Below are 27287 nucleotides of genomic sequence, written 5' to 3'. Positions count from 1 at the left end.
ACTTAACAAAACAATTTTATCATCCAAAAGGTGGAGGAGGGAACTAGGGGAAAAATTGTACTCGACCTAATTCTTACTAATAGAGAAGCGATAGAAGGAGTTGAAGTTGTTGGAACATTGGGCAAGTGACCACGTCTTACTGGAATTCAATATAATCCAAACACAAGCAATAGAATATAGTACATGAAGGAATCGAACAGGAACGCATCAAATGACACAAAGTTGGCAGGAATAGTCAACACCTCAGAAGCTAGGCTCAGGAGAATAGAATATCGATAGATTAGAACACAGGGCCCTACCTAACAAAATGAAATTCAATGGAGGGGGGAAAGGGGATTTACACTTGTGCAAGGAAAACCAAATGTACTGGTATAGAATAGGTAGCACTTGGCTCAAGTAATAACTATGAGAGGAACCTTGAAGTCCTAGTGGATAATAATTTAGATATGGGCCAACTGTGTATTGCAGCGGGGGAAAAAAGCCAATACAGTACTAGGCTGCATTAACAGAGAGACAGAATCATGATCATGTGAAGTACTAGTATCACTTTATAAAGTGTAAGACCACACTTAGAAAATTGCAGACAGTTTGGTCACCATATCATAAAAAAGATGTTAAGACTCTGGAAAGAAGGCAGAAAAGAGCAACAAAGAGGATTAGGGGGCTGAAAGCTAAAATATAATTAAGAGGTTGCAGGAATTGGGTATGTCTAGTCTAGTGAAAGGAAGGACTAGGGGAGACATGATAGCCATCTTCCAATACTTGAGAAGTTGCCACAAAAGAGGGAGGGGCGTCAATCTAGTGATGGGGGCACCCACAACCTCAGGAGGAAGCCACCTTCACTTGGAAGAGACTTTTCTAATCTTCCCACCGGAAGGAAAACTGCAGCCACCAGTTTCACAGCGTGCAGCACCAGTGGGCTTAAATTCGGGGAGGGAAGGAACCTGCAGCAGCAGCAGCTGAGATGCTTCAGCCCAGTTGCTTCTCTGCTTCCAGGACTCTCCTCCCACCCGCCCTCAACTCACCTTCCAGCTGCTGCTTCGACCATGGGAAGAGCACAAAAGCCGCTCTGCACACCACTCTCCTCATCTGATCCGGAACAGGAAGTTCAGCTGTCCCAAATGTGCTTTTTTCAAACGGCAATTCGACTTTCTTTCTACTCTTCCCGTTGCTTTCCAACCTTTCTAGCAATTCAGTACTCGATGGTTTTAACTCCTTTAAGCTCAACCACAGGTATTATTCGCTTTCTGGGCACAGATGTTGCCTGTTTGACCACCATCTCCAGATTGGAGGCAGAAAAAAAATCTTTCTCCAGTTTCTACCTAAGGCGCTTGCAACAAGTTTCCACTGATTAAATACTATCAATCGTTTAGCAAGTGATCTTTGCAACTTAGCCTAGTGAAATGGGATGCTGCTTAGCTTAGCTCCTGGTTGTGACCCATTAGAAATATACTTGTGTGTATGTATAAATTTAAAATTTTAAAAAGCCCTGAGAGGCATGAAAGAAACTGAAACATCTCCTATGTGTTGGGAAGACAGAATTACATTATCTCACTCCCACATTCATTGAAATGCTGCCAATGGCCATTTCTTTCATTCTCAAAAACTATTTAAAAAGCAGCACAATGCTTTTTTAGAAATGAAACATTTTCCACCGTATAATTTGTCTCACAGCTCCAAAACCAAGGCTGTTGCAACAAATTTGTCAGCATGTTGGTGCTGCTACCACCGGGGTAACAAGCAGGCACCTCCAAGAAGAAAAAATCGCAGGATGTTGAAAGAAAAATCCATCTGGTTCAGTTCCAAGCCAGGAAAGAAGCTCTGGAAATAAAATGGAGGTTAGGTGCTTAGGAAAGAAGGTCAGTTTATTGAGGAGCAGAAGCACAACATACAGTTCTGGGACAGCTGACAAATTACCTTGATGAGTGCAAGGATTTTTTATACAGTTTACAGTATTTTGTAATGTTGAGGTTTCCTTTGTGGGCTTTTATTATTTGATTATTTCTTGTTTTCCAAAGGCTCATGATGGGTCTTAATTAGCACTTCCAATCCTGTCAGACATGTGTAATTGATTTTAGACCTGCTATCTATTGCCTCTAGCCTTCCTTCCTTAATGGAACTGTATTGTTTCCACTTTTTTCAATGACTGGGGAGAAGGGATGTCCTGTCCTTAATCCCATTACCTGGAGGTGAAGGTATTTTGCTTGTGAATAGGCTGGCCCAGGATTTCTTAATGAGCATCTGCTGTAGGCTATTAAGAAAGACAGGAAGGGGGGCTGCTTTCTGCCCCTAAGAATGTGTTTCCCCATTTCTCCTTTGGAGAAATATAATATTCTACCTCTTTTAATATCCCTCAAATATTTCATTCTGGGGGGGAATTCCCACAATTTCCCCCTTTTGTGCTATATATATTTACATATATTGCCCAACCTATGAACCATTAAAATGGTCTCTGTACTTTCTATATATCTGGCAGACCATGAGGGATATTTGCCTGGCATCCTTACTAGGGGTCTATTGAAATGGGAGGTGATTTTGCAGGCTACTGGGACAATGGTGGAGGGAGCAGAGGATTCTCATGATTATGGCAGTGGCCCCCAAAAGGAGTGTTTTCCACTCAGGAAGGGCAGAAGTTCTTTTAAGTAGAAATGTGATTTTCTGTGCCAATTCTTTTAAGATGCCTGATGTCACTTTCTGTGAGCTTTTAGTCAGGTTTGAAGCAAGCATATGTCCCAACATTCTTTGCAGCCATGATTGTGCCTTAGTACATAATCAAAGGCTGCCCGTTCCCAAGGATAGTTTTCTGATCCTGCCTTAGTTTATTGCATCCAGGATTTGTGAGGCCAAATTAAGATCAGCTAGTGTGCAAGCCAGGCTATGAATATTTTTGACGTTGCACACTGAGTCCCGGGATTCCTACTAATGCAGTGGATAACCAGTGCAAAATATTTTGCTTTACTGGGCAACTGGTCAGCATCATTTGTGAGTCACAATCAGGACGGGGTTTGGAAATCTCTTTTATGCTACCTCTTTAGGAAGGAAATTGACTGAGGGGGCTCTTCCACTCCATGGAATTGGCAGCGGGGTAGGAGTACTTGGGCCTTAGTGCTACAGAGCAAGAACCAGCCAGGGGAAGCTTTATGTCAGGGTTCTCAAACTAGGGCCTGCGAGCCAGGCACGGCCGGTCAACACAATATATCCAGGCCACGCAGTGGTGGGATTAAGCCCCGCCCCCTCATTTTCCATCCACTCCTTGTGTTGGCGGCTTTTCCCACCTCCATCATCATCCCTCCTTCAGGCATCAGCCTTATATAGACCTTGCAGAATCTGGCCACACATCTGCGTACTTCTGCTCATTACTGCTCGCAAATGTAAGGCCAAAGGGCATGGACCGGTGGGTGGGGGAGGGCATGCTGGCAGAGGGGTGATGCGGTGGGTGGATTGACGTGTGCAGGGTGGTAGGGGAGCGTGCAGGAGATCGTGGCTTTGGAGCTTTTCCCGAGTGTTTCCTGAAAGTGGCCTGACCTGCATGGGAGACCGTGGCATTGGAAACTTTAGCGGGTGTTTCCCAAAGCCAGCCTGACCTGCAAAAGAAGTGTGTGGCAGATTTCACCATCGGACCCTTTCCTGGATGTTTCCCAAAGCCGGTCTCGCTTGTGAGGGAAGGCCGTGGGAGATCGCAGCATCGGACCCCTTCCGTGGTGTTTTCCGAAGCCGGCCTGGCCTGCAAGGGAAGTGTGCAGAAGATCGCCAGCCAGATGACTCTGGAAGTGATGCATTGGCCACTCGCGGGCTGGATGCAGGGCCTGAGGTTGGAGTGGAGGGAAACCTTGCAACCATCCTTATCCTCCTCCTGCCTGGCCACAAATGTTTGGAAACAAACAGAGGCTGCTGGAGCAAGGGAGCTGCAGAGCTGGGCTCCCACGGTTGCAAGTGCCAAGGCAAAGGTAGAAGAAATGGCTGTGTGGCTGTGGCGGAAAAAACCAGAGCAACACCAAGCAGCGTGGATGAAAAGGTGCAAGCGAGGCGGCAGCTGCTCTCAGCGGTAACTGAACCCACCGCACCGATTTTCTCCTTACCCCAATTGGCTTAATGAGCTCAGTTAACGGGGAAAGCAGCTGCCGCTTTGCTCGCACCTTCTCATCCAAGCTCTCAGATGTTGCACTGACTCTTTCCGCCACAACGACCCACTTTTCTTCCGATTCTAGTTATGCATTGCCATAAGCAGCCACGGGAGGTGAGCACAACGGTTCCCTTGCTCCAACCAGCAGCCCCTCCCCGTGTCAAAAAGCTGGCAGCCGGGCAGGAGGCGGCTAAGGACAGATGCGAGATGACATGCCATTTCCGGGCCAGTTTGGGCATGGACCGGAGACATGTGCGGGGAAGTCATACCCAAAAGAACAATGGTAGAGCCTTGCAACTTTCATCTGCCAGCTGGTCTTGGGTATGGCCCCTCCTCGTCTCCTTTCTGCACTGTCCTGTTTTTCCAAACACCCAATCCGGGCAGCAGTTTCCAAGGAGTCGCCCCAACCGAGGAGGCTCAGACTGTATCCCGCGGCTTGCCCACCACATAAATCACTCCCACCCCTTTCAAAATGGCCACCAGGTGCTACTTTTGGGCACCTGGTAAAACTCTAAAGCAAAAACTTCTCCTTAAAAAGAATAGAAAAGGAGGCTGCTATGTATTGTTTAATGGACCACGCCCACCCAGTCACATGACGACTTAGCCATGCCCCACTCAGCTGGTCCATCCTTCCAAACGTTTGAGGGACCGTGAATTGACTCCGTTTAAAAAGTTTGAGGACCCTGCTTTATGTGGAGGTAGGTGAAGGGGACAGCCTCTGTGTGTCTTTGAATAGTGTGGGTGTGCAGATACTCCAATAAGACAGATAGTATAAACATTCTTGATAATTCTCCCTTCCTCCAGACAGAAGCCCGAAGACTTACTGTATCAACCACTCCCAAATACCATTCCTTTTCCCACAGTCAGGACATTCAAAAAGCTTCACTCCTCTGTGAATCCTCTGGTGTATTCAAAATTATGACTGAAATTTTTCCCAGTCAGGACATTCAAAGGGTATTTTTTCTGGGTGAATCCTCTGGTGTGTTGCCAAAAACTAGAATTTCGACTGATATTTTTCTTACAATCTGGACATTCATATGGTCTCTCTCTTGTGTGAGTCCTCTGGAGTATTCATTATCAGTTTGGACTGTTTGCGGCTTCTGCCACATTGGGACAGCTGGGTAGGGCTCTTCTCCGGTGTGAACCTTTCCATGAGCAACAGGGAAGCTGTTCTGACTAAAGCTTTTGCTGCATTTGGACACTGATATGGCTTTTCTCCAGGGTGGATCTGTTTCTTCCAGATAGTCTACATTTTGTCCAGCTCAAAACTCTTTTCCTGGTTTTGTCTTCCTTATCTGTAAGCTGCCGGGGAAGAAAAGTTTTGGGGATTTCCAGAAGAAATAACAAGATTTTGATTGCTGCCTTGGTTTCCTTTTCATTTTAATGCTGCTTGTGATTCAGTTCTCCAGAATGTTCTCTTTGGCATTCTTTTGCCTATAAAATTCACATAAAAGGATTAATTTAATGATGGTTTATAAAATGAATGCACAATATTTTTTTAAAAAACAGATCCAAGGGCATCCATTAAAATAAAACGCAAAGATGCCAAAATGCTAATTTAATCTCTTACATTCATGATTTACATTTTCAATATACATGTCAAATACCCATTCAGTTATGAAATTTGTTGATTTGGGTCAATCGTGAGTTCATAGAATTCCAAAGATTTATCATCGAATATACCTGGAAGTGCTGGGGACAGATTATACATATTTACATACCAATGTTCCCTCTATTTTTTTTTCAGTGTGAGCGGAAAAGTATAGTGTTTGAGCGGCATATTTTCATGCCTGAGCACCTGAATTTTTTTCACAGATGTCACCTAAGACAACAACGAAATCAGTGTTATTTGAAACTCAAAGTTATGTTTATTCAAGGTACCCGCTTAATTAAAAGTGTTATATAATATCAGTATCACTTAACAATGGTCCTGCTTAGCAACCAAAATGTTGGCTCAGAAACCCTGGCATTGAAGCACGCAAGTCTTAAAGCTGTCAAGTTACAAGACCCTTGCACCCCTAACCCTTTAGGAAAAAAAAACCCAGGGGTCTTCAAACCTGACAGCTTTAAGCCTTGCTGACTTCAACTCCCAGAATTCCTCCTCCAGTCATGTTGCAGCAACGTCATCTGCGTGGATCTGCTCCATCTTCGGTTTTTTTCACAGGAGGTAGGGCTGCTGCTGAAGACGCCAACGAGCCTCCACCGCCACTAGAATATGCATTTGTTTAGCATGACATATAATAGTCTTTCAACCAGAAGTATGGAATAAAAGAGAGACTGATAAATATTAAAAAAAATAAAACCAAAGCAGCTATTTATTTGAGTTCTAGATAAACATTTAGTTCAGATTTAATAGTGTTTCAGAGATGTGGCTGTCAGCTATTTGTGTATGTATGTTATTATTATGGAAGGTTAGATGAGATTTCACCAACATTATTCACCCCTGATTAATGCATTCATTCTAATAATCGAGTCTGACTCTGAATTACAAATCTATGTCTGAAGAATCTGGGTTAAGTTTTGGATTGGAAATTTGGGGAACATGAAAGTTTATGCATAATTTTTGTAATTTTTTCATTGGGTCTTAATAATGATTTTATTCATTTGGGATTTTTTTCATAGGCTTAACACAGCTCTAATTTTGTCATTAGGAGCAATGTAACATTGGCCACTAATGTATTGTATACAGGTTGCCTTAGAAGGTAATGCCTTTTGTATAGTAGGAACTTAAGATAGGCAGACTTCATACACATAAACAATTGAGAAATATTGTTCTTTTTAAAAAGCAGTGTTAATTGCTGCACCTTTCTCATATTAAGTATATTAGCTCAAGTTCATGTTAGGAAAAACTTTCAGTCTTAAAGGTTTGGTGAGGAGAAATCCAAAAATTCTTTTAAAGAATTTAAATTAAATTTGAGGCTACCTCTGCTTTCGCTCTCCCTCCCGCAGTTGTGCAGCAGCGGCAGCGGCAGCTCTCAGCCTACGGCGGCAGCGTCACGCAGGCTGTGGAAGGAGGAGGAGGAGGAGGAGGAAACCAAAGAGAGGCTTTTACCGGGTCTGCGCCCCACAGCCAGGACCGTCCTTGCGCCTCAAGCCGCGTTTCTTCCTGCAAAGCCCTTCGGGCAACCCAAGAGTTCCGCTTGACGCCAGAAGGGCTTTGCAGGAAGAAACGCGGCTTGAGGCGCAAGGACGGTCCTGGCTGTGGGGCGCAGACCCAGAAAAAGCCTCTCTTTGGTTCCCTCCTCCTCCCCCTCCTTCCACAGCCTGCGTGACTCTGCCGCCGTAGGCTGAGAGCTGCCGCTGAAACAAGTTTGGGGAGGTCCTTTGCGGGCGGCCAGTTCTAGCCGCCTGCAAAGGACTTCCTCACGTTTGCTTTGAAAGAAATCTCTGCGCGACAGTTAGAAACTGCTGCGCAGGGGTTTCTTGCCATGTGCGGGGCCGCGCAGCCGCGCACATTAGAGGGAACTGTGTTACATACCCGTGTTTCACCGAAAATACAACCCAATTTCATCTTCTTTTGGGCCCCAAAATAAGCACCAGGTCTTAGTTTCAGGGCATATCTTACCTGCTTACCTTAGGATCATTGCAGCCAGACGGCCTACGCCCTGACACCTTTTGCACCGCCACCTGACTTCTTTTATGGCTGCTCACCGCTAGACATCGCATAGCTTATCTCGCAGTCCATGCAAGCTATCTCCAAACTGTTTCTCAGCTGATTAAAAAATAGTTAACTTCTGGAGGATTATCTTTTGAGGAAATGATGTTTTAAAAAGCTATCCTTTCCCTTTTGGCTAAACTCCTCTAAGCGCACTCCAACCATTTCCACTTGACTTCACTTTCTTTCACTCTTGCTTCCCTTCTGAGAAGGCAGAGAAGAATGTGAGTCAAGTATGCGTATGTTATGCTGCCGCTTGTAGCAGGATGCCATGTGGCCATTGCACCATTACCACAGATGAATCCGGGGCCCAATGAAAATTGGGGCTGCTTCCAGGACAAAGTCCTGAGACCAAATGATATACGTCCTTCCCTCCCTCCCCAACATGAGGTTCAGAGGTCTTCAAAAGGTAAGAGGGTGTGAGGTCTGGTGGGGTGGGGTGGGAGCCTGGTGCAAGGGGAACCTGGGTGAGGGAATGAAGGGCCAAAGGGACACAAGGGTTAGGATACAGAGCACAAGGGTGTCTTGGAGGGTGGGGGAGGCCTGGAGACACCTATGGCAGGCAAGCCTGACTCTGCGCAAGGCCTCCAAGGGTTTTCCCCAGCTCTGAATAGACAGTGTTCTGCTTAGCGACTCGCACATTTGATTAATGGCTGCCTCAGGGAGAGAAGGGGAATTTGGGTAGTAAAGGAAAGCAATTTCATCTAAGAGCCGTTGCAATATGCAGCCGTAATTCAAGGCCCATCATAGTTATATCTTGAGGACTACTTTTATGCTGTCTACGGAATTCTGGGGCTCAAAATCTGGATGAAACCAAGGTAGAAGACTGAAATTCTACAGGTGGACATTCCATAATCAACATACAAAAGCTCCATCCAAAATTCCTTTTTTCCATTTTCCTTTTCTCTCCACCTACACATTTAATACTGAGAAATGTTTGAGCAAAATAAATCAGGCCAAAATTCAAAAAATCAATTTCTCACCACTACTTTCAATGGGCGATCACAAATGAAATTCAAGCATTCTCTAATCTCATCCACTTTTCTTTATACGGATTACCTTGTGTGCAATAAGGGATGATCTATGCTTGAAGCAATGTCCAAAGACCAGACATTTAAAAGATTTCTCCATGGTGAGACTTCTTCAAAATGTTTCTCTCCTATATGAATCCTCTGGTGTCTTACCAGGCTGGAATTCTTAATGAAACTTTTCCCACAGTCAGGTCATTCAAAGGGTTTTTCTACTGTGTGAATTCTCTGATGAGTCACCAGGCTGGAATTAGCACTAAAACGTTTCCCACAGATAGGACATTCAAAGGGTTTCTCTCCTGTGTGAGTCCTCTGGTGGGTAACCAGATTGGAATTCTTAATGAAACCTTTCCCACAATCAGGACATTCAAAGGGTTTCTCTCCTGTGTGAGTCTTCTGGTGTGTCACCAGATGGGAACTATCACTAAAACATTTCCCACATTTAGGACATTCAAAGGGTTTCTCTCCTGTGTGAGTTCTCTGGTGTCTCACCAGGCTGGAACTATCACTAAAACCTTTCCCACAGTTAGGACATTCAAAGGGTTTCTCTCCTGTGTGAATCCTCTGATGAGTCACCAGGCTTGAATTCTGACAGAAACCTTTCCCACAGATACAGCATTCAAAGGGCCTTTCTCCTGTGTGAATCCTCTGGTGTATCACCAGACTGGAATTGTGGTTAAAGCTTTTCCCACAGATAGGACATTCAAAGGGTTTCTCTCCTGTGTGAGTCCTCTGGTGTCTCACCAGATGGGAATTTCGATTAAAACCTTTCCCACAGTCAGGACATTCAAAGGGTTTCTCTCCGGTGTGAGTCCTCTGGTGTATCACTAGGTAGGAATGTTGACTGAAACTTTTCCCACAATAAAGACATTCAAATGGTTTCTCTCTTACGTGAGTCCTCTGGTGTCTAACTAAGTTGGAATTGTCACTGAAACAATTCCCACAATCAGGACATTCAAAGGGTTTCTCTCCTGTGTGATTCCTTTGATGAAGCACCAGATGGGAATTTTGACTGAAACCTTTCCCACAGATACAGCATACAAAGGGCCTTTCTCCTGTGTGAATCCTCTGGTGTATCACTAGGCTGGAATTATCGATATAGCTTTTCCCACAGATAGGACATTCAAAGGGCCTTTCTCCTGTGTGAAACCTCTGGTGTCTAAGCAACCTGGAATTATGACTAAAACTTTTCCCACAATCAGGACATTCAAAGGGTTTCTCTCCTGTGTGAGTCCTCTGATGAGTCACCAGATTGATATTCTGACTGAAACCTTTCCCACAAATACGGCATTCAAAGGGCCTTTCTCCTGTGTGTATTCTCTGGTGTATCACCAGACTGGAATTATCACTGAAACATTTCCCACAGATAGGACATTCAAAGGGTTTCTCTCCTGTGTGAGTCCTCTGATGTATCACCAGGTGGGAATTCTGACTATAATGTTTCCCACAGTCAGAACATTCAAATGGTTTCTCCCCTGTGTGAGTCCTCTGGTGTCTCACCAGGTGGGAATTCTGACTAAAACTTTTCCCACAATCAGGACATTCAAAGTTTTTCTCTCCTCTGTGCATGGTCTTGTGTCTCAGGAGATGGGAATTTTTAATGAAACCTTTCCCACAATCTGAATATTCATAAGGTTTCTCCCTTCACTTTTTCATGCACTGTATCCCTGAGTTCTGCATAATCTGCTTATTCCTTCTTTTGGCTATCAGCTGCTGGAGGAGGATCAGAATTGTATGGTTTTCTGAAGGAATGGAAAATATTCTGATTTCTGGCTTGATTTTCTTCCCTTCGCTGCTTGTTATTTTCAGTTGTCCAGAGCGTTCATCGCCATCCTTTTTGTCTGTAAGATTCAAATAAAAATGTAACTTTAATTGTTTATAAAATTGTTAGAGATAATGTGAAAAAAGAAAAATAGTATAGACCACTTTTGCTTATAGAAGTCCTCAGCTGCAAATAAGAGAAGAAAATACTATCTACAACCCCTCTGGTGAAACCCAACTCAAGTAGTCCTTATTTAAACTACTGCAATTGGAACTCATATTTCTGTCACTAAGCAGCTCAATCATTAAGCATCATATCACATGAAAGTGCTAACTTATATCTGTTCTTCTGTAGTTGTTAAGCTAATTACAGTGGGTTGTTCAAGGCAACTTCATATGACTGTGACTTGCAATTTCCTGCCAGTATACCCACTGATTTTGCTTGTCAGAAGCTAGCTGGGAAGGTCACAAATGGGGATCATGAGTGTGGGATGCTGCGGCCACCATATATGTGGAACTCTTGGCAGAACCCGAATTGTTGCAACTCCCTTTCCTGCACCTTCAAAACCACACACTGCTGAAGTGCAGTCACGGAACAAGTGCTAGGATTACCGCAAATGTTGTGGACCATGTGCAGATCTGCTTCTACTGTGCCATTTGTCTGAAATGATATTTGGTCTCCTGCTTGATCAGGGAATCAGAATAGAACATCTGCAAGATCCCTCCCAGCTCTGTCACAAACCCTCCAGTGATGGGAGCCCCCACAACCTCTGGAGGGAAGCCATTCCCAAAGAATCCACCTTCACTCGGAAGAGACTTTTCCAATCTTCCCACCGGGAAGAAAACTGCAGCCACCACTTTCACAGCGTGCAGCACCAGTGGGCTTAAATTCGGGGAGGGGAGGAACCTGCAGCAGCAGCAGCTGAGATGCTTCAGCCCAGTTGCTTCTCTGCTTCCAGGACTCTCCTCCCACCCGCCCTCAACTCACCTTCCAGCTGCTGCTTCGACCATGGGAAGAGCACAAAAGCCACTCTGCACACCACTCTCCTCCCATGAGTGATCTGTAAGAGTTCAGCTGTTCACAAAGGTGCTTTTTTCAAAAGGCAACTGGACTTTCTTCCTTCTACTCTTCCCATCACCTTCCAACCTTTCTAGCAATACAGTACTTGATGGTTTTAACTCTTTTAAGCTCAACCACAGGTATTATCCGCTTTCTAGGCACAGGTGTTCCCTGTTTGAGCACCATCTCCAGATAGGAGGCAGAAAAACATCCTTCTCCAGTTTCTACCTAAGGCATTTGCAACATGTTTCCACTGATTAAATGCTATCAAATCGTTTTTGACTTCTAGCAACCAATGTTTGTAACTTAGCCTTAAAATGGGATGCTGCTCACCTTACGAAGATTAGCTATGTGCCAAGCCCTAAAAGTTCATGAACGTTTTATAGTATGCTTTCCTCATGAATGGATTTTAGGGCATGGCAGCAGCATCAGGCCAGACACTCCAGGGGAACGAGCTTCACTCCTGCTGGCCAGGGCTGCATCCAAGAGAATCAACCATCAAACTTCATTCTTGGAGGAGGAAATTTTATTATCTTCTAAATGCCATGTGTAAATTCGATAAATCTGCTTGCACTGAAGTCTCCCATTAGATCACACAGAGAAACATACAGCAGGACATAGAAAATTGAGCCTAAGAAGGATGGTCTGATTGCCTCTATAGGACAGAAGAAATATTTCCCACTTCCTCAAAAAATGTAAAAAAAAGAGGGGCAAAAATAGAATAGTCCATCAAACCACATGGCTAACTGATCACCAGGCTAATCTTTTTAGAAAGACACCCTGCAATACCATTTTTAATGCAGATTTAATAAGGCATGGATGGGGACAATAGTGGATTTTTGTTCTGGATGTTGTTATATGGAGATAAGAGAATAAAATAACCTATACTAATAACCTAATAATTCACCTATACTTTCAATAGATCACAAATGAAATTCAAGCATTCTCTAAACTCAGCTTCTTTTCCTAATATAGATTACCTTGTGTGCAATAAGGGATGGTGTATGCTTGAAGTAATGTCCACAGACTAGCCAATTCAAAGATTTCTCTCGGGTGTGAGTCCTCTGGTGTATCACCACATTGGAATGATCACTAAAGCTTTTCCCACAGATAGGACATTAAAATGGCTTCTCTCCTATGTGAGTCCTCTGGTGTCTCACCAGGCTAGAATTATAACTAAAGCTTTTCCCACAGGTAGGACATTCAAAGGGTTTCTCTCCTGTGTGTATCCTCTGATGAGTCACCAGGCTTGAATTCTCAATGAAACCTTTCCCACAATCAGGACATTTAAAGGGCCTTTCTCCTGTGTGAATCATCTGGTGTCTAACCAATCTGGATTTCTTACTGAAACCTTTCCCACAATCAGGACATTCAATGGCTTTCTCTCCTGTGTGAGTCTTCTGGTGTATCACTAGGTAGGAATTCTGACTGAAACTTTTCCCACAATAGAGACATTCAAAAGGTTTCTCTCCTGTGTGAGTCCTCTGGTGTCTAACTAAGTTGGAATTATCACTGAAACATTTACCACAATCAGGACATTCAAATGGTTTCTCTCCTGTGTGAGTCCTCTGATGAAGCAGCAGATGGGAATTTTGACTGAAACTTTTCCCACAATCAGGACATTCGAATGGTTTCTCCCTTGAATGAGTCCTCTGGTGTCTAACCAAGCTGGAAATTTGACTGAAACCTTTCCCACAAGCAGGACATTCAAAGGGTTTCTCTTCTGTGTGAGTCTTCTGATGAGCCACCAGATTGGTATTCTGACTGAAAACTTTCCCACAAGCAGGACATTCAATGGCTTTCTCTCCTGTGTGAGTCTTCTGGTGTATCACTAGGTAGGAATTCTGACTGAAACTTTCCCCACAATAGAGACATTCAAAAGGTTTCTCTCCTGTGTGAGTCCTCTGGTGTCTAACTAAGTTGGAATTATCACTGAAACATTTACCACAATCAGGACATTCAAATGGTTTCTCTCCTGTGTGAGTCCTCTGATGAAGCAGCAGATGGGAATTTTGACTGAAACATTTCCCACAATCAGGACATTCAAATGGTTTCTCCCTTGAATGAGTCCTCTGGTGTCTAACCAAGCTGGAAATTTGACTGAAACCTTTCCCACAAGCAGGACATTCAAAGGGTTTCTCTCCTGTGTGAGCCTTCTGATGTATCACTAGGTAGGAATTCCGACTGAAACTTTTCCCACAATAAAGACATTCAAAAGGTTTCTCTCCTGTGTGAATCCTCTGGTGTCTAACTAAGTTGGAATTATCACTGAAACATTTACCACAATCAGGACATTCAAATGGTTTCTCTCCTGTGTGAGTCCTCTGATGAAGCAGCAGATGGGAATTTTGACTGAAACATTTCCCGCAATCAGGACATTCGAATGGTTTCTCCCTTGAATGAGTCCTCTGGTGTCTAACCAAGCTGGAAATTTGACTGAAACCTTTCCCACAAGCAGGACATTCAAAGGGTTTCTCTTCTGTGTGAGTCCTCTGATGAGCCACCAGATTGGTATTCTGACTGAAACCTTTCCCACAAGCAGTACATTCAAAGGGTTTCTCTTCTGTGTGAGTCCTCTGATGAGTCACCAGATTGGTATTCTGACTGAAACCTTTCCCACAGATAGGACATTCAAAGGGCCTTTCTCCTGTGTGAATCCTCTGGTGTGTCACCACGCTGTAATTATCAGTAAAGCTTTTCCCACAGTCAGGACATTCAAAGGGTTTCTCTCCTCTGTGTGTGATCTTGTGTCTCAGGAGGTGGGAATGTGTAATGAAACCTTCCCCACAATTTTGACACTTATAAGATTTCTCCATGGAGTGAATCCTCTGGTGTATTACGAGGCAGGAATTATGATTAAAACTTCTCCCACAGTCAGGACATTGAACGGGTTTTTCTCCTATGTGAGTCTTCTGATGTATCACCAGTCTGGAATTGTGACTTTCACATAATCAATACATTCAAAGGGTTTTTTCTTCTGTGTGAGTTTTCTGGTGTCTCATGCGATGGAAATTTCTACAGAGGTTTTCACACAATTTGCAATTTCCTGTGAGTTATCTGATGTAGCACCATGTTGTCATGCTCACTAAAGCATTTACTGAATTGGGAGCTTTTGTGGCTTCCCTATTGTGTGAGGTGCTTCCATGAACCACAAGGGAGCTTTTGTGACCTTGAGTTTTGCAACATTCAGGTAATTTGTGTGGTTTTTCTCCTTTCTGGCCCCTCTTGTGCATAATCAACTGTGATTTGCCATCTGTGCTTTTTCCACAATAGGCAAATCTATGGAGTTTTTCCACAACTGATATCCTTGAAGAGGTAAACAATATGGACAATACCTTGTTTAAGCGTGCTTTCATTGAAGCCGTCTTCCTCACAGGGAGAGGCCTGCATTCCTGTCTGTTCTACGTGGCTTATATTGACCTTTTCCACTCCACTAACTTCCAGATATTTCCCTCTTTTGCTGAATGAAAAAAAATCTCCCTTCACTTTTTCATGTAATGTATCCTTTAATTCTGCATAATCTGCTTATTCTTTCTTGATTTTCTCTTTTTGTCTAACAGCCGCTGGTGGAGGATCAGAATTGTATGGTTTTCTGCAGGAAATGGAAAATATTTTGATTTCTGGCTTGATTTCCTTCCCTTTTCAACGTTGCTTGTTATTTACAGTTGTCCCGAGTGCTCTTATTGCCATCCTGTTTGTCTCTAAGATTCAAAGAAAAGAGCAAATTTAATCTATCTATATATATAAATGGCTGTGTTTTTGTATGTTCCAACATCTCTGGAACACCTCGAGAAATTTCAACCAAACTTGGTACATAGCTTACTTACTGCCTGGAAACAAACTCTGTGGGGGTAAGACACCCCTAACACCCTTCGGGTTGTGTGTGTGTGTGTGCACGCGCGCACACGCGTACGCGCGCGTGCACGTGTCCCCCCCATTTGTGTTTGTGTGTTCTAGCATAATCCAGAACCTCTGGGAGTTAAAATGAAAAGGACTGAATTATACCTATAGTGTTGTGTCACGGTACTTTTGACAATGATAGTGTGCATTTTGGATTCAAGTTCTGTTAAGATACAGCCTGTTGCGCCTTAAAATGGCTTCTACTGTACATCACAGTGGAGTTGCCATACTCCACAAGGGTGCTCTCTCTAATACAAGATTGGGATAAATACATAACCTGGGCTACGCCAGGTTATCTGCTAGTTGTTTATAAAATGGTTAGAAATGATGTGAAAAAAAGAAAATATATATATCTGCCTAGTATGTAATATAGCCCAGGTTCAAATCTCAGTAAGGGTATGGCTAGCTGATGAGAGCTAAATAGCTCGAAATAGATCTATACTAGTCTCCCTTTATTTATTTATCAGCACAAATAAAAAAAACACAAAAAAACACAAATATAACAAAGGCAACAGTAAAAATATTGGGTTTCTGTCGTGATGGACTCTTGTGACGAGCCGATTGACAGATGATGGAAGCAGTTGGCTTCCTCCCATAATTGGGGCTTACCAAGGGTTGTATATATATATATATATATATATATAATGGGAAATATAGATATACACACCTCCACACGTATATATGGAGAAAATCTATGTCTTTCAAGCCTGACAAAATGTCCCAGAATGATTACAGACATACCTTCTGCCCTAAATTTAGAGATGTGGGGGCTTTAACTGATGAAATGATGCCAAAAGCCTCTGCAAGCTTTGAAGTACCACTTTTGCTCATGGAAGTCCTCCACTAAAAATAACAGCTGAAAATACTGTCCACATCCCCTCTGGTGACACCCTTGTTTAAGTAGTCCTCACTTAACCTACTGCAATTGAAAATGATATTTGTGTCACTAAGCAGCTCAATCATTAAGCATGATGTCACATGACAGTGCCAACTTACGTCTGTTCCTCTGTAGTTGTTATGGAAATTACTGTGGGTTATTAAAGGCAATTTTATATGACCGTGACTTACAATTTCCTGCCAGTATATACACTGATTTTGCTCATCAGAAGATAGCTGGGAAGGTCACAAATTGGGATCATGAGTGTAGGATGCTGCCGCCATCATAAATGTGCAACTATTGGCAGAACCCGAATTGGTGCAACTCCTTTTCCTGCACCTTCAAAACCACAGTAACTGCTGACATGCAGTCATGGAACAAGTGCTGGGATTAACACAAATGTTGTGGACCAGGTGCATGTCTGCTTCTACTGTGCCATAGTAACTTTGAAGGTTCAGGGAAGAAGTGGTGAGGACTACCTTTATAACCAAAGATGCCAAAAGATCCTCAATAGCTACTTCTTACAAAATGGTGGATTAAGCACAATTGAATCTGGTTAATACATGGATCAGAAAAGAAATACCATACTTATTGGCAAGACATGGAAGTAAAAAAATTAGTACATTTTATTTGTTATTTTTAGTACACGTGTGGATTACAAACCACATCAAGATATAATGGGAGACTTTATTAATTTCTTATTCTTTTTTTCAAATATATTTTAAACTGTTTTTGTTAAAGATTTATATTGTGTATTGGTTCTGGGAAGTCAGGGGAGGGAAAGTTGGTGGGGGCTGGGGGGAGGGAGGGAAGTATATTAGGCTTGAGGAGGGGTGTTAGGTTTAAAATAATATGATTGTTACATGTATACTGTTTTCTCTTATTTTCTCTTTAAAACTAAGATATGTTATGTATATTGAAATGGAAGTATAAATACCATCAACACAGAATGGAGTTTGCTCAGAAGCTGAAATACACCAAGTGAATGAGAGGAAGAGTGGGAAGTAGAGGAGAGAAGAAAGATTGGAAGAGAGTGACAGGAGAGAGGGCAAGGGGGGGAGATGAGGAGAATAAGGAGGAGTGGAAAGAGGAGAGAGGAGAAGGAGAAAGGAAGGGGAAGTAGAGTAGAAAAGGATGATGGAGGGGAGAAAGTAAGTAGGGAGGGGGGAAGAGACAGGCAGAAGAAAGGGGTGGATAAGGCATAAACAGGGTGTATGGAGAGCAGAAGAGTCAATAATTGGTTTTAATTTTTTTTGTTTTTTTATTTCTTTTTTTCCCCCGGGAGTTGATGGCAAGACAAACGGATGTAATTAATAATTAGTACAATATGATATTGGCTATGTAATAGTATACATGTGATTATATGTTATGAAAATGGAAAATAAAAAAGTTTTGCTTAAAAAAAAATATATAATGGGAGACTTTAACTACCCCGATATCAACTGAGAGACAAACTCTACAGCAAGTAGGAGATTGAACAGATTCCTAACCAACTTAGCTGACAACTTTGTCATCCAAAAAGAAGAGGAGGGAACTAGAGGAAAAACTACTCAACCTAATTCTTACTAATAGAAGGAGTTGAAGTTGTTGGAATGTTGTGCGAGTGACCATGTCTTACTGGAATTCAATATACCCCAGTGCGGAACCAAACACCAGAGTTCCTCTCAAGAAGACTGTGTCTGCTGCTACCTTTTACAGCTATGGGATAATGGAGCGTGATGGTGAAGAATGTTACCGATTGCTCTTCCAGTTCCGTAGTTAAGCACAGTTATCCAGCCGACAAGTATGATCATAGAAGCCCAGTCCAACACAATACCACTAAAAAAGGAAAACAAGATATGATGATTTGGCATAAAATAAAGGCAGACCGCAGGGAGCTTGAACTAGAGGCTTGTCTTTATTCAGCGGCAGCCATCTTAAAACTACCTTCTGCCCCAGATGACGTCATTAAAAAAGTTAACTGTTTCCTAACCTTCTTAAAGAGCTAGGCATAACAATTGAACTTGAAATATAGCATAAAAACATGCACATCATTACATCTCCCTTAAGTATAAAACATCTAATATGATACAAAGTCTTTCCATATTTTTGCTTTAGTAGCTCGACCATCGCGAGAGAAAGTTACCACTGTCAGATCATCAGTAAAATTGCTGTCAGGTTGTGAGTCAGTCCCGGCATTGTCACATGCTCATATGCTTACAATGTCCTTGGAGTTCTTGGTAGACTGTATATCCGTGTTCAGGAATTCTGTGCCATCCTGCGCTTGTGCTTCATTTTCCTTGTTGTTTTCTTCTTCCAACGCAGTATCAGAAGCAGTGTCTGGACGAAGATGACACCTGTTTCTTCTGAATTGCTGTCCACACTTGGTTTCAATTACCTATAATTTTGGTGAATTGCCTTCTCTGACAATTGGAGCAGGTTCCCATGTTCTCCCAGTGACTCTGTGTCTCACAGCTTGCCCGGCACACAGTGGACAAAGAGGCTTGGTAGATTTATCAAAATACAGTTTTTGCTTTCTCATGCTTATGTTCCTCTGAGCGGTTACCTGCTCGTGTGCGATGGAACGAGGCTGCAATTTATGCAAAGCAGTAGGCACTGTAGACCTCAGTGTTCTCCCCATTAGCAGCTGCGACGGTGAGCATAAACCCTCAATGGGTGTTGCACGATAGTTTAATAGGCCTAAACACACATCCTAACCTGACAATTGGGCTTTCTGTAAAACGGATTTGGCTATGCCAACATACTTCTCTGCTAGGCCATTGGCCTGTGGGTGATCAGGGCTTGTGGGTTTGTGCTTGATTCCCCATTCAGCACTGGAATTCAGCACATGAGAATTGTGGCCCATTGTCAGACACAAGTTCTTCACACACTCCATGTCTTGAAAGTATTGTCTTGAAAGCCCATGTGACTGTTGATGCTTTTAGACTTCCCAGCTGCACTAGTTCTAAGTATTTGCTGTAGTAGTCTACTATCATCAGGTAGTGGATGTCTCCAAAATGAAAAATGTCTGTAGCCAATTTCTGCCATGCCCGTGAAGGAGCATTCCACTGTGTAAGAGGTTCTTTCGCATTGTTTTTTTTAAAAATGTCTGGCAGGTGTCACACAAGTGTTTACAAGTGTTTCAATATCAGAGTCCAGTATCCTGTGCTCTGTGCTTACACAGAGTAATGCCCAAATGTCCCTGATGAATTTGTTCCATTACTTATGCCTGCTGTGACTTAGACATAAGAATACGGTCACCCATGAGTATGCTTTCCTCATGAATGGATAGTTCATCTTTCACAGGCCAGAATTCCTGCAGTTCAGGACACAGCTTCTTGCGTTTTTCTGGCCAGCAATTGCACATGACACGAGTTAGTTTCTCCAGTACTTTGTCCTGTTTGGTGTCTTGTCTTATTTTCGCCAGCCGTACATCTGATATTGGCATGTTCACTAGTACTGTAAGTACCTGCTCTTCCAACTCAGGTTCATCCCTGGCTTCATGTCCTTTTGGAAACACCCTTGACAGGCAATCTGCCATTGGAATTTCCTTCCCAGGCTTATACTTCACTGTGAGATCATACTGCTGTAATTTCATAACCATTCGCTGCAAGCGTGGAGGTGTAGAAGCTAGTGGTTTTTGTAGTATGCACTCCCAACGGCTTGTGGTCAGTTTCTACAACTACTGGGTGACCATAAATGTACTGGTGAAATTTCTCATCCATTTACATTGCCCAGCATCTCTTCCTCAATTTGAGCATAATTAGCTCGTGTTGTGGTCAGTGCACGTGAAGCATATGCCACAGGATGTCCTTGTTGAGTCAGTACAGCACCTAGCCCAACCTGGGATGCATCCACTTGAAGCACGGTGTCAGCATTTGCATCCAAGTATTTCAGTATTGGCCCTGGAAGTTTGGTGATCAGTTTCTTCACTTTGTCAAAAGCCCTTTCCATGTTTGCATCCCAATAACCAAATGACATCCTTCTGCAGCAATGCACGTAACAGTGCTGTCTGTTGAGCGAGGCCCTTACACACCCTGGCAAAGTGTCCTCTTTTCTTGCATTTGTTGCATATTTGCCCCCCCTCCCCCCCCGCAGGAGAGGCGCTGTTTTTGTGGTGCATATTTCCACAATATCCACAAGCTGCTTCTCTGTTACTTGTTCCAGTGCCATAGGTGCTTTTTGTTCCTTTGTGTGCCCTTTCTTGGCCATATTTATGCAAGGTGGCGCAGTGGTTAAATGCAGCACTGCAGGCTACTGCTAGATCAGCAGTTCAGCGGTTCAAATCTCACCGGCTCAGGGTTGACTCAGCCTTCCATCCTTCCGAGGTGGGTAAAATGAGGACCCAGATTGTTGGGGGCAATATGCTGACTCTCTGTAAACCGCTTAGAGAGGGCTGAAAGCCCTATGAAGCGGTATATAAGTCCACTGCTATTGCTATTGCTATATCTGCTACTTTGAGTTTCTATAGCATTAACCTGGTGCTGTGTTCCTTCCAGTATCAGCATGTCTTTTCTTGATACTTCATATGCTCTGGCAATCCTTATGGCTTTCTTAAGATTTAAGTCTTCCTCCTGCAGAAGTTTTTCCTGAACTTCCTTAAACTTACTGCCCATCATAATACTGTCTTTAATCATATCTCCAGCATCATAAAAAGCACAGTCTTTGTCAAGCAAGTGCAACTGGGTCACCCATTCATCCACAGATTCACCTCCACACTGGTTTCTCTCATAAAAGGAGGTTTCTCTGCACTGTGGAGTTTTTTTTCGGGTTGCAGTATGCTTCAAACTTTGCAAACAGTACCTCTGTTTTCTTTTTGTCCTCTGCAGTGATCCCCCCACTTGCTTACCAGCCTCTGCACACATTGCGTCCTTTCTGTCCCACACATATTAGAAAGTCCGCTGCTTTCTGCTGATTAGCCCATTTGTCTGCATCAGGTCCTGCAAACACAAGCTCTATCAGCTCCCTCCACTTTGACCAATTTTCAGATATGTTCCCTGACTCCAAATCCAGGGAAGGAATGTTCTTTGTGTTGCTGTTTGCTGCCATGACTCTTCTCACCCCACTCCTGGTACCATATGATGGTTAAAACGACCTTCTGCCCCAGATGACATCATTAAAAAAGTTAACTGTTTCCTAACCTTCTTAAAGAGCTAGGTACAACAATTGAACTTGAAATATAGCATAAAACATACACATCATTACACAAGATATCCAAGAAGAAACCAGCATGGTTTCATAAAGATCTCTCTGATAATAGCAATAGCAATAATAATAGCAATAGCAATAGCAGTTAGACTTATATACCGCTTCATAGGGCTTTCAGCCCTCTCTAAGCGGTTTACAGAGTCAGCATATTGCCCCCAACAACAATCTGGGTCCTCATTTTACCCACCTCGGAAGGATGGAAGGCTGAGTCAACCTTGAGCCGGTGGGATTAGAACCGCTGAACTGCAGATAACAGTCAGCTGAAGTGGCCTGCAGTACTGCACCCTAACCACTGCGCCACCTCGGCTCTGATAAACTAGAGCCAAGGTGGCACAGTGGTTAAATGCAGCACTGCAGGCTGCAGTTCAGCTGTTCAAATCTCACCGGCTCAGGGTTGACTCAGCCTTCCATCCTTCCGAGGTGGGTAAAATGAGGACCCAGATTGTTGTTGGGGCAATATGCTGACTCTGTAAACCGCTTAGAGAGGGGTGAAAGCCCTATGAAGCAGTATATAAGTCTAACTGCTATTGCTATTGCTATTGCTAAACTGAAAGAAAAAAAGAATCAGTATAAAAAAATGGAAAGAGGGACACATAACTAAGGCAGAATAGGAGCATATATAGCCCGAATTGGCAAAGATGAAATCAAGCTCATGGTGAGAATGAACTAAGACTTGCAATAAATGTCAAAAATCATTTTATAACATGTATAAAACAAGAAAAAAAAAGTCAAGGAAACAGTCAGTCCACTGATGGGAGATGATGGCAAAGAAGGTATGGGCAGTAGAGACACAACAGAGCTACTTAATTCATTATTTGCATCTATCTTCAGGCAAAAAGAAAAAATAGCCAAACCTACCAAAAACAGAACTGTAAAAGCCAGAGTAGGAATACAAATTAAAACGGGCAAGAAAATGGTAAGAGAACACCTGTCCATTCTAGAAGAGTTCTAACCACCAGGACCAGATTGATTACATCCCAGAGTTGTGAAGGAGTCGGCAGATGTGATCTAAGAACCATTGAACCATATCTTTCAAAGATCTTCATGCACCAAGGACCTACAGGTGGATTGGAAAAGACCTGATATAGTTCCCATCTTCAAAAGAGGGGAGAAAAATAGATCCATAAAATTATAGGTCAATTAGCCTGACATCACTACCTGGGAAGATCCTGGAAAAGATAATGAAGCAAAAGATCTGCAAACACCTATAAGTGTGTGAAAGTTATCATCCAGCCCTCTCCCAGAAAAATGAAATATCCTAGGAAATATTGAAAAGGCAGAATGTTTCTCTGGATGTGAAAAGAAGCATGTTTTAAAAGACAGAATAGTTCCCTGTAGCTTCCTGCCCATCCCCCATGTTGTCAATAGGCCCATTAAGACTAGCCAGGCTAGCCCACTTTACATAATAAAGACTTCAGCAGCAGCTACAGAAAGGCATGATAATATTGGCCTTTTACTCAGGTCTCCACATGGCATCTGAGAACTCATACCTGGATTCAAAACATCCTAGAGAGTAGCCCCCTGCATGGCACCATGGGAGTCTGACAACCAATCAGAATACATTTCTTACACAGGAACAGGAAACAGAGAGGTGGGACTAAACAGGGTATAAAAAGCCTAGCAAGCCCCTTCCTCAGCCCTTCTCTCTTCTTCTCCACCAACATTGAAGCATGTGATCACCTTTTCTGTACAGGGCTCAAGACATGTGGCCCTGTCCAACAATAAACCATCTTTCCAAGCAGCATCCATGTCTCCAGTGTCTTCTTCCCCACTTGGAGCTGAACCCAGAAGGACATTTCTTTCAACAGAAGCAAGCAAATATATAACCAGAAGTCAACATGGGTTTTTCAAAAACAGATCATTCCAAACATATGTTATTTCATTCTTACACAACATGACTAAATTAGCGGACCAATCTAATACATTGTATAATTGGATTTCAGTAAGGCAGTTGACGAAGTAGACCATAAGGTACTTCTTGGTAAATTAGAACACTGGGCTGTACCTAACAAAATGAAATTCAATGCAGGGGGGGAAAGGGTTTTACACTTATTCAAGAAAAATCAAATGTACTGGTACAGAATAGGTACCACTTGGCTCAAGTAATAACTATGCCGGGAACCTTGAAGTCCTAGTGGACAATCATTTAGATATTGGCCAACTGTGTATTGCAGTGGTAAAAAAAGCCAATATAATACTAGGCTGCATTAACAGAGAGATAGAATCAAGCTCATGTGAAGTACTAGTACCACTTTATAAAGAGTAAGACCACACTTAGAAAATTGCTCACAGTTTGGTCACCATATCATAAAAAAGATGGTGGAGACTCTGGAAAGAATGCAGAAAAAAAGCAACAAAGAGGATTAGAGGGCTGGAGGCTAAAAATATAATTAAGGGGTTGCAGGAATTGGATATGTCTAGTCTAGTGAAAGGAAGGACTAGGGGAGACATGATAGCCATCTTCCAATACTTGAGGAGTTGCCACAAAAGAGGGAGGGGTGTCAACCTATTCTCCAAAGCCCCTGAAAGCACGACAATAAACTGGATGGAAACTAATCAAGGAGAGAAGCAACTTCGAACTAAGGAGAAACTTCCTGACACTAAGAACAGTGAACCAGTGGAAGGTTTTCCCTTCAGAGGTTGTGGGGGCTCCATCCCTGGTGGCTTTTAATCAGAGACAGGACAGCCATTTGTCTGAAATGATGTTGGTTCTCCTGCTTGATCAGGGCGTCGGAATAGAAGACCTGCAAGGTCCCTCCCAGCTCTGTCACAAACCCTCCAGTGATGGGAGCCCCCACAACCTCAGGAGGAAGCCATTCCCAAAGGATCCACCTTCACTTGGAAGAGACTTTTCCAATCTTCCCACCAGAAGGAAAATTGCAGCCACCAGTTTCACAGCGTGCAGCACCAGTGGGCTTAAATTCGGGGAGGGAAGGAACCTGCAGCAGCAGCAGCTGAGATGCTTCAGCCCAGTTGCTTCTCTGCTTCCAGGACTCTCCTCCCACCCGCCCTCAACTCACCTTCCAGCTGCTGCTTCGACCCTGGGAAGAGCACAAAAGCCGCTCTGCGCACCACTCTCCTCCCATGAGCCATCCGGAACAGGAAGTTCAGCTGTCCCAACGGTACTTTTTTCAAAAGGCAACTGGACTTTCTTTCTTGTACTTTTCCCGTCGCCTTCCAATCTTTCTAGCAACACAGTACTCGATGGTTTTAACTCCTTCAAGCTCAACCACAGGTATTATCCGCTTTCTAGGCACAAGTGTTGCCTGTTTGAGAACCATTTCCAGATAGGAGGCGTTAAAAAAACACCCTCCTCCAGTTTGCAAGAAGTTTCCACTGATTAAATGCTATCAAGTCGTTTTTGACTTCTAGCAACCGACTTTGCAGCTGAGTCTAGTCTAGTGAAATAGTGAAAGATGATGTTACTTAACCTTGTGAAGATTAGCTACGTGCCAAGCCCTAAAAGTTCATGAAGGTTTTATATAATTACACAATCAGCTTTCTGATTGTGATCAGAAAGTGATCAGTGATCTCAGTGGAGATCAAAACCTCTCTAATACCCCAACACTTTATGACTGATTTCCTGTGGCTCCCAGGATTTTAGGACATCATAGCAGCATCGGGCCAGACACTCCAGGGGAACGAGCTTCACTCCTGCTGGCGAGGGCTGCATCCAAAAGCATCAACCACCAAGCTTCATTCTTGGAGGAGGACATTTTATATCTGCTAAATGCCCAGTGTAAATTCTGTAAATTTACTTCCACTGAAGTCTCCCATTAGGTCGTACAGAGAAACATGTACAGCAGGGCCTAGAAAATGGAACCCAAGAAAGATCGCATGATTGCCTATATATGGTAGAATAAATGTTTCCCCACCAAAAACATTATTTAAAAAAAGGCAAAAATAGAATAGTTCATCAAACGCCATGATTAACTGATCACCAGACTAAGCTTTTTAGAAAGACACCCTGCAATGTCCTTTTTAATGCAGATTTAATAAGGTATGGATGGCGAGGATAGTGGCTTTTGGTTCTGGGATATGTTGTATGGAGGGATCTGGAATAAAATAACCCCAAACTTTAATTGATTTGCTTTTCATTCAGAAACTCAAGATGGCATATAAAGCACTTCATGGGTAGAATGCTGCTATTTACAGTTGTAGGGAGTTAGAACCCACCCCCCTTCTAGAAGAATGAAATTTTCTGGGAAATATTAAAAAGGCAGAATATTATATTTCCCTGGACGAGAAAAGGAGAAACATGTTTTAATGACAAAGCAGCTCCCTGCCCCTCCCCCCTTCAGCTCCAGAGCGATGGGATTAAGACATGGCCCTCAGGACTTGATAGGATTAATCTTCTACCCATCTCACCACATGGCACCTGGAAAGATTACATCGCCCAGAAAATAGACCAAGTTTGTAACTCAGGACAGCCTACAGATTTGCCCTTGCATTGCCCCATGGGAGTCTGACAACCCATCAGAATTCAAGCTCAAATTGAAAACCCCTGTTGAAAGAAAAGAGACATGAAGGCTGCTTGGAAAGATGGTTTTAATGGTGGACAGGACCACATGGCTTGAGTCCTGAACAGAAAAGGTGATCACATACTTCAATGTTGGTGGAGAAGAAGGGAAGGAAGGGCTGAGATGCTGAAAGACCCTGGTTTTCATCTTTCCAAGCAGCCTTCAAAGACCTCTTTTAAGATGTCTGATGTCACTTACTGTGAGCACATCCCAAAATTCCTTGCAGCCATGATTCTGCTTTAGTAGATAATCAAAGGCTGCCCATTTCCAAGGATTGCTTCCTGAACCTAATTTAGTTTATTGCAACTAGGATTTCTGAGGCCAAATTAAGTTTAGCAAGTGTGCAAGCCAGACTATGAATATTGTTGAAGTTGCGAACAATGGGCCCGGGGACTCCTACTAATGCAGTGGATAACCATTGCAACATATTCTGCTTTACTGGGCAGCACCACTTGTGAGTCGGAATCAGGACTTGGGGTTTGGAAATTTCTTTTCTGCTAGCTCTTTAGTGCGGATATTGACTGAAGGGATATGCCCCCTCCCCATGGAATTGGCAGCACAGTAGGACTATTTGGGCCTTATTGCCAAATAGCAAGAACCAGCCAGGGGAAGCTTTTGTCAGGGGTCCTCAAAACTTGAGGCCTCCTAGCCGGATATGCCCCGTCAACACAATGTATCCAGACCACAGTGGTGGAATTAAGGGAGACCCCTCATCTTCCATCCACTCCTTACATGGCTGGTTTTTCCCACCACCCTCATCGTCCCTCCTCCAGCTGTCAGCCTTGCAGAATGTAGCCGCACATCTGCATACTTCTGCTCATTGCTGCTCACAAGGCCGCAGGGCAAGGGCCAGAGGGTGGGTGGAGGAGGGCAAGCTGATGGAGGGGTGGTGGCGGTTGGTGGACTGACATGTGTGGGATGGTAGGGGACTGTGCAGGACACCACAGCAACAGAACCCTTCCCGAAGGCAGCCTGGCCTGCGAGCACATGGGAAATTGCGGCATCAGAGCCCTTCCGGGGTATTTCCTGAAGCTGGTCTGGCCCGTGAGGGCAGAGCGTGGGAGTTCACAGCATCAGAGTTTTTCTGGGGTGTTTCTTGAAGCTGGCCTGGCCTGCAAGGGAAGCGTGCGGGAGATCACCGTCCGGACTAGTCTGGAAATGGTCCCCACTCGTGGC

General features: G+C 43.5%; 1 protein-coding gene and 1 long non-coding RNA gene across 2 annotated transcripts; both read right to left on the bottom strand.

Annotated features, from left to right (window-relative positions):
• Positions 1-4676: 4676 nt before the first annotated feature.
• LOC116504770 (zinc finger protein 84-like) lies at positions 4677-11622 on the bottom strand. The gene is made up of 2 exons (XM_032211993.1): positions 8838-11622; positions 4677-5557 (listed from the first exon to the last, which is right to left on the bottom strand). The coding sequence occupies exon 1, from the start codon at positions 10373-10375 to the stop codon at positions 9002-9004; it is 1374 nt and encodes a 457-aa protein (XP_032067884.1). The 5' UTR covers positions 10376-11622; the 3' UTR covers positions 4677-5557; positions 8838-9001.
• Positions 11623-14809: 3187 nt separating this feature from the next.
• On the bottom strand, positions 14810-24681 carry LOC116504811. The gene is made up of 2 exons (XR_004254852.1): positions 24612-24681; positions 14810-15328 (listed from the first exon to the last, which is right to left on the bottom strand). It is a non-coding gene; the product is annotated as an uncharacterized LOC116504811 (long non-coding RNA).
• Between the last annotated feature and the right edge of the window lie 2606 nt (positions 24682-27287).

The sequence above is a fragment of the Thamnophis elegans genome, chromosome 2 (assembly GCF_009769535.1).
Source record: "Thamnophis elegans isolate rThaEle1 chromosome 2, rThaEle1.pri, whole genome shotgun sequence".
In the NCBI taxonomy this organism is placed as follows: Eukaryota; Metazoa; Chordata; class Lepidosauria; order Squamata; family Colubridae; genus Thamnophis; species Thamnophis elegans.
This window is presented reverse-complemented; position numbering and strand designations above follow the sequence as displayed.

Coding starts and splice junctions, on each gene's coding strand:
- LOC116504770 (XM_032211993.1), bottom strand. CDS start 10,375: ATGCACAGAGGAGAGAAAAACTTTGAATGTCCTGATTGTGGGAAAAGT.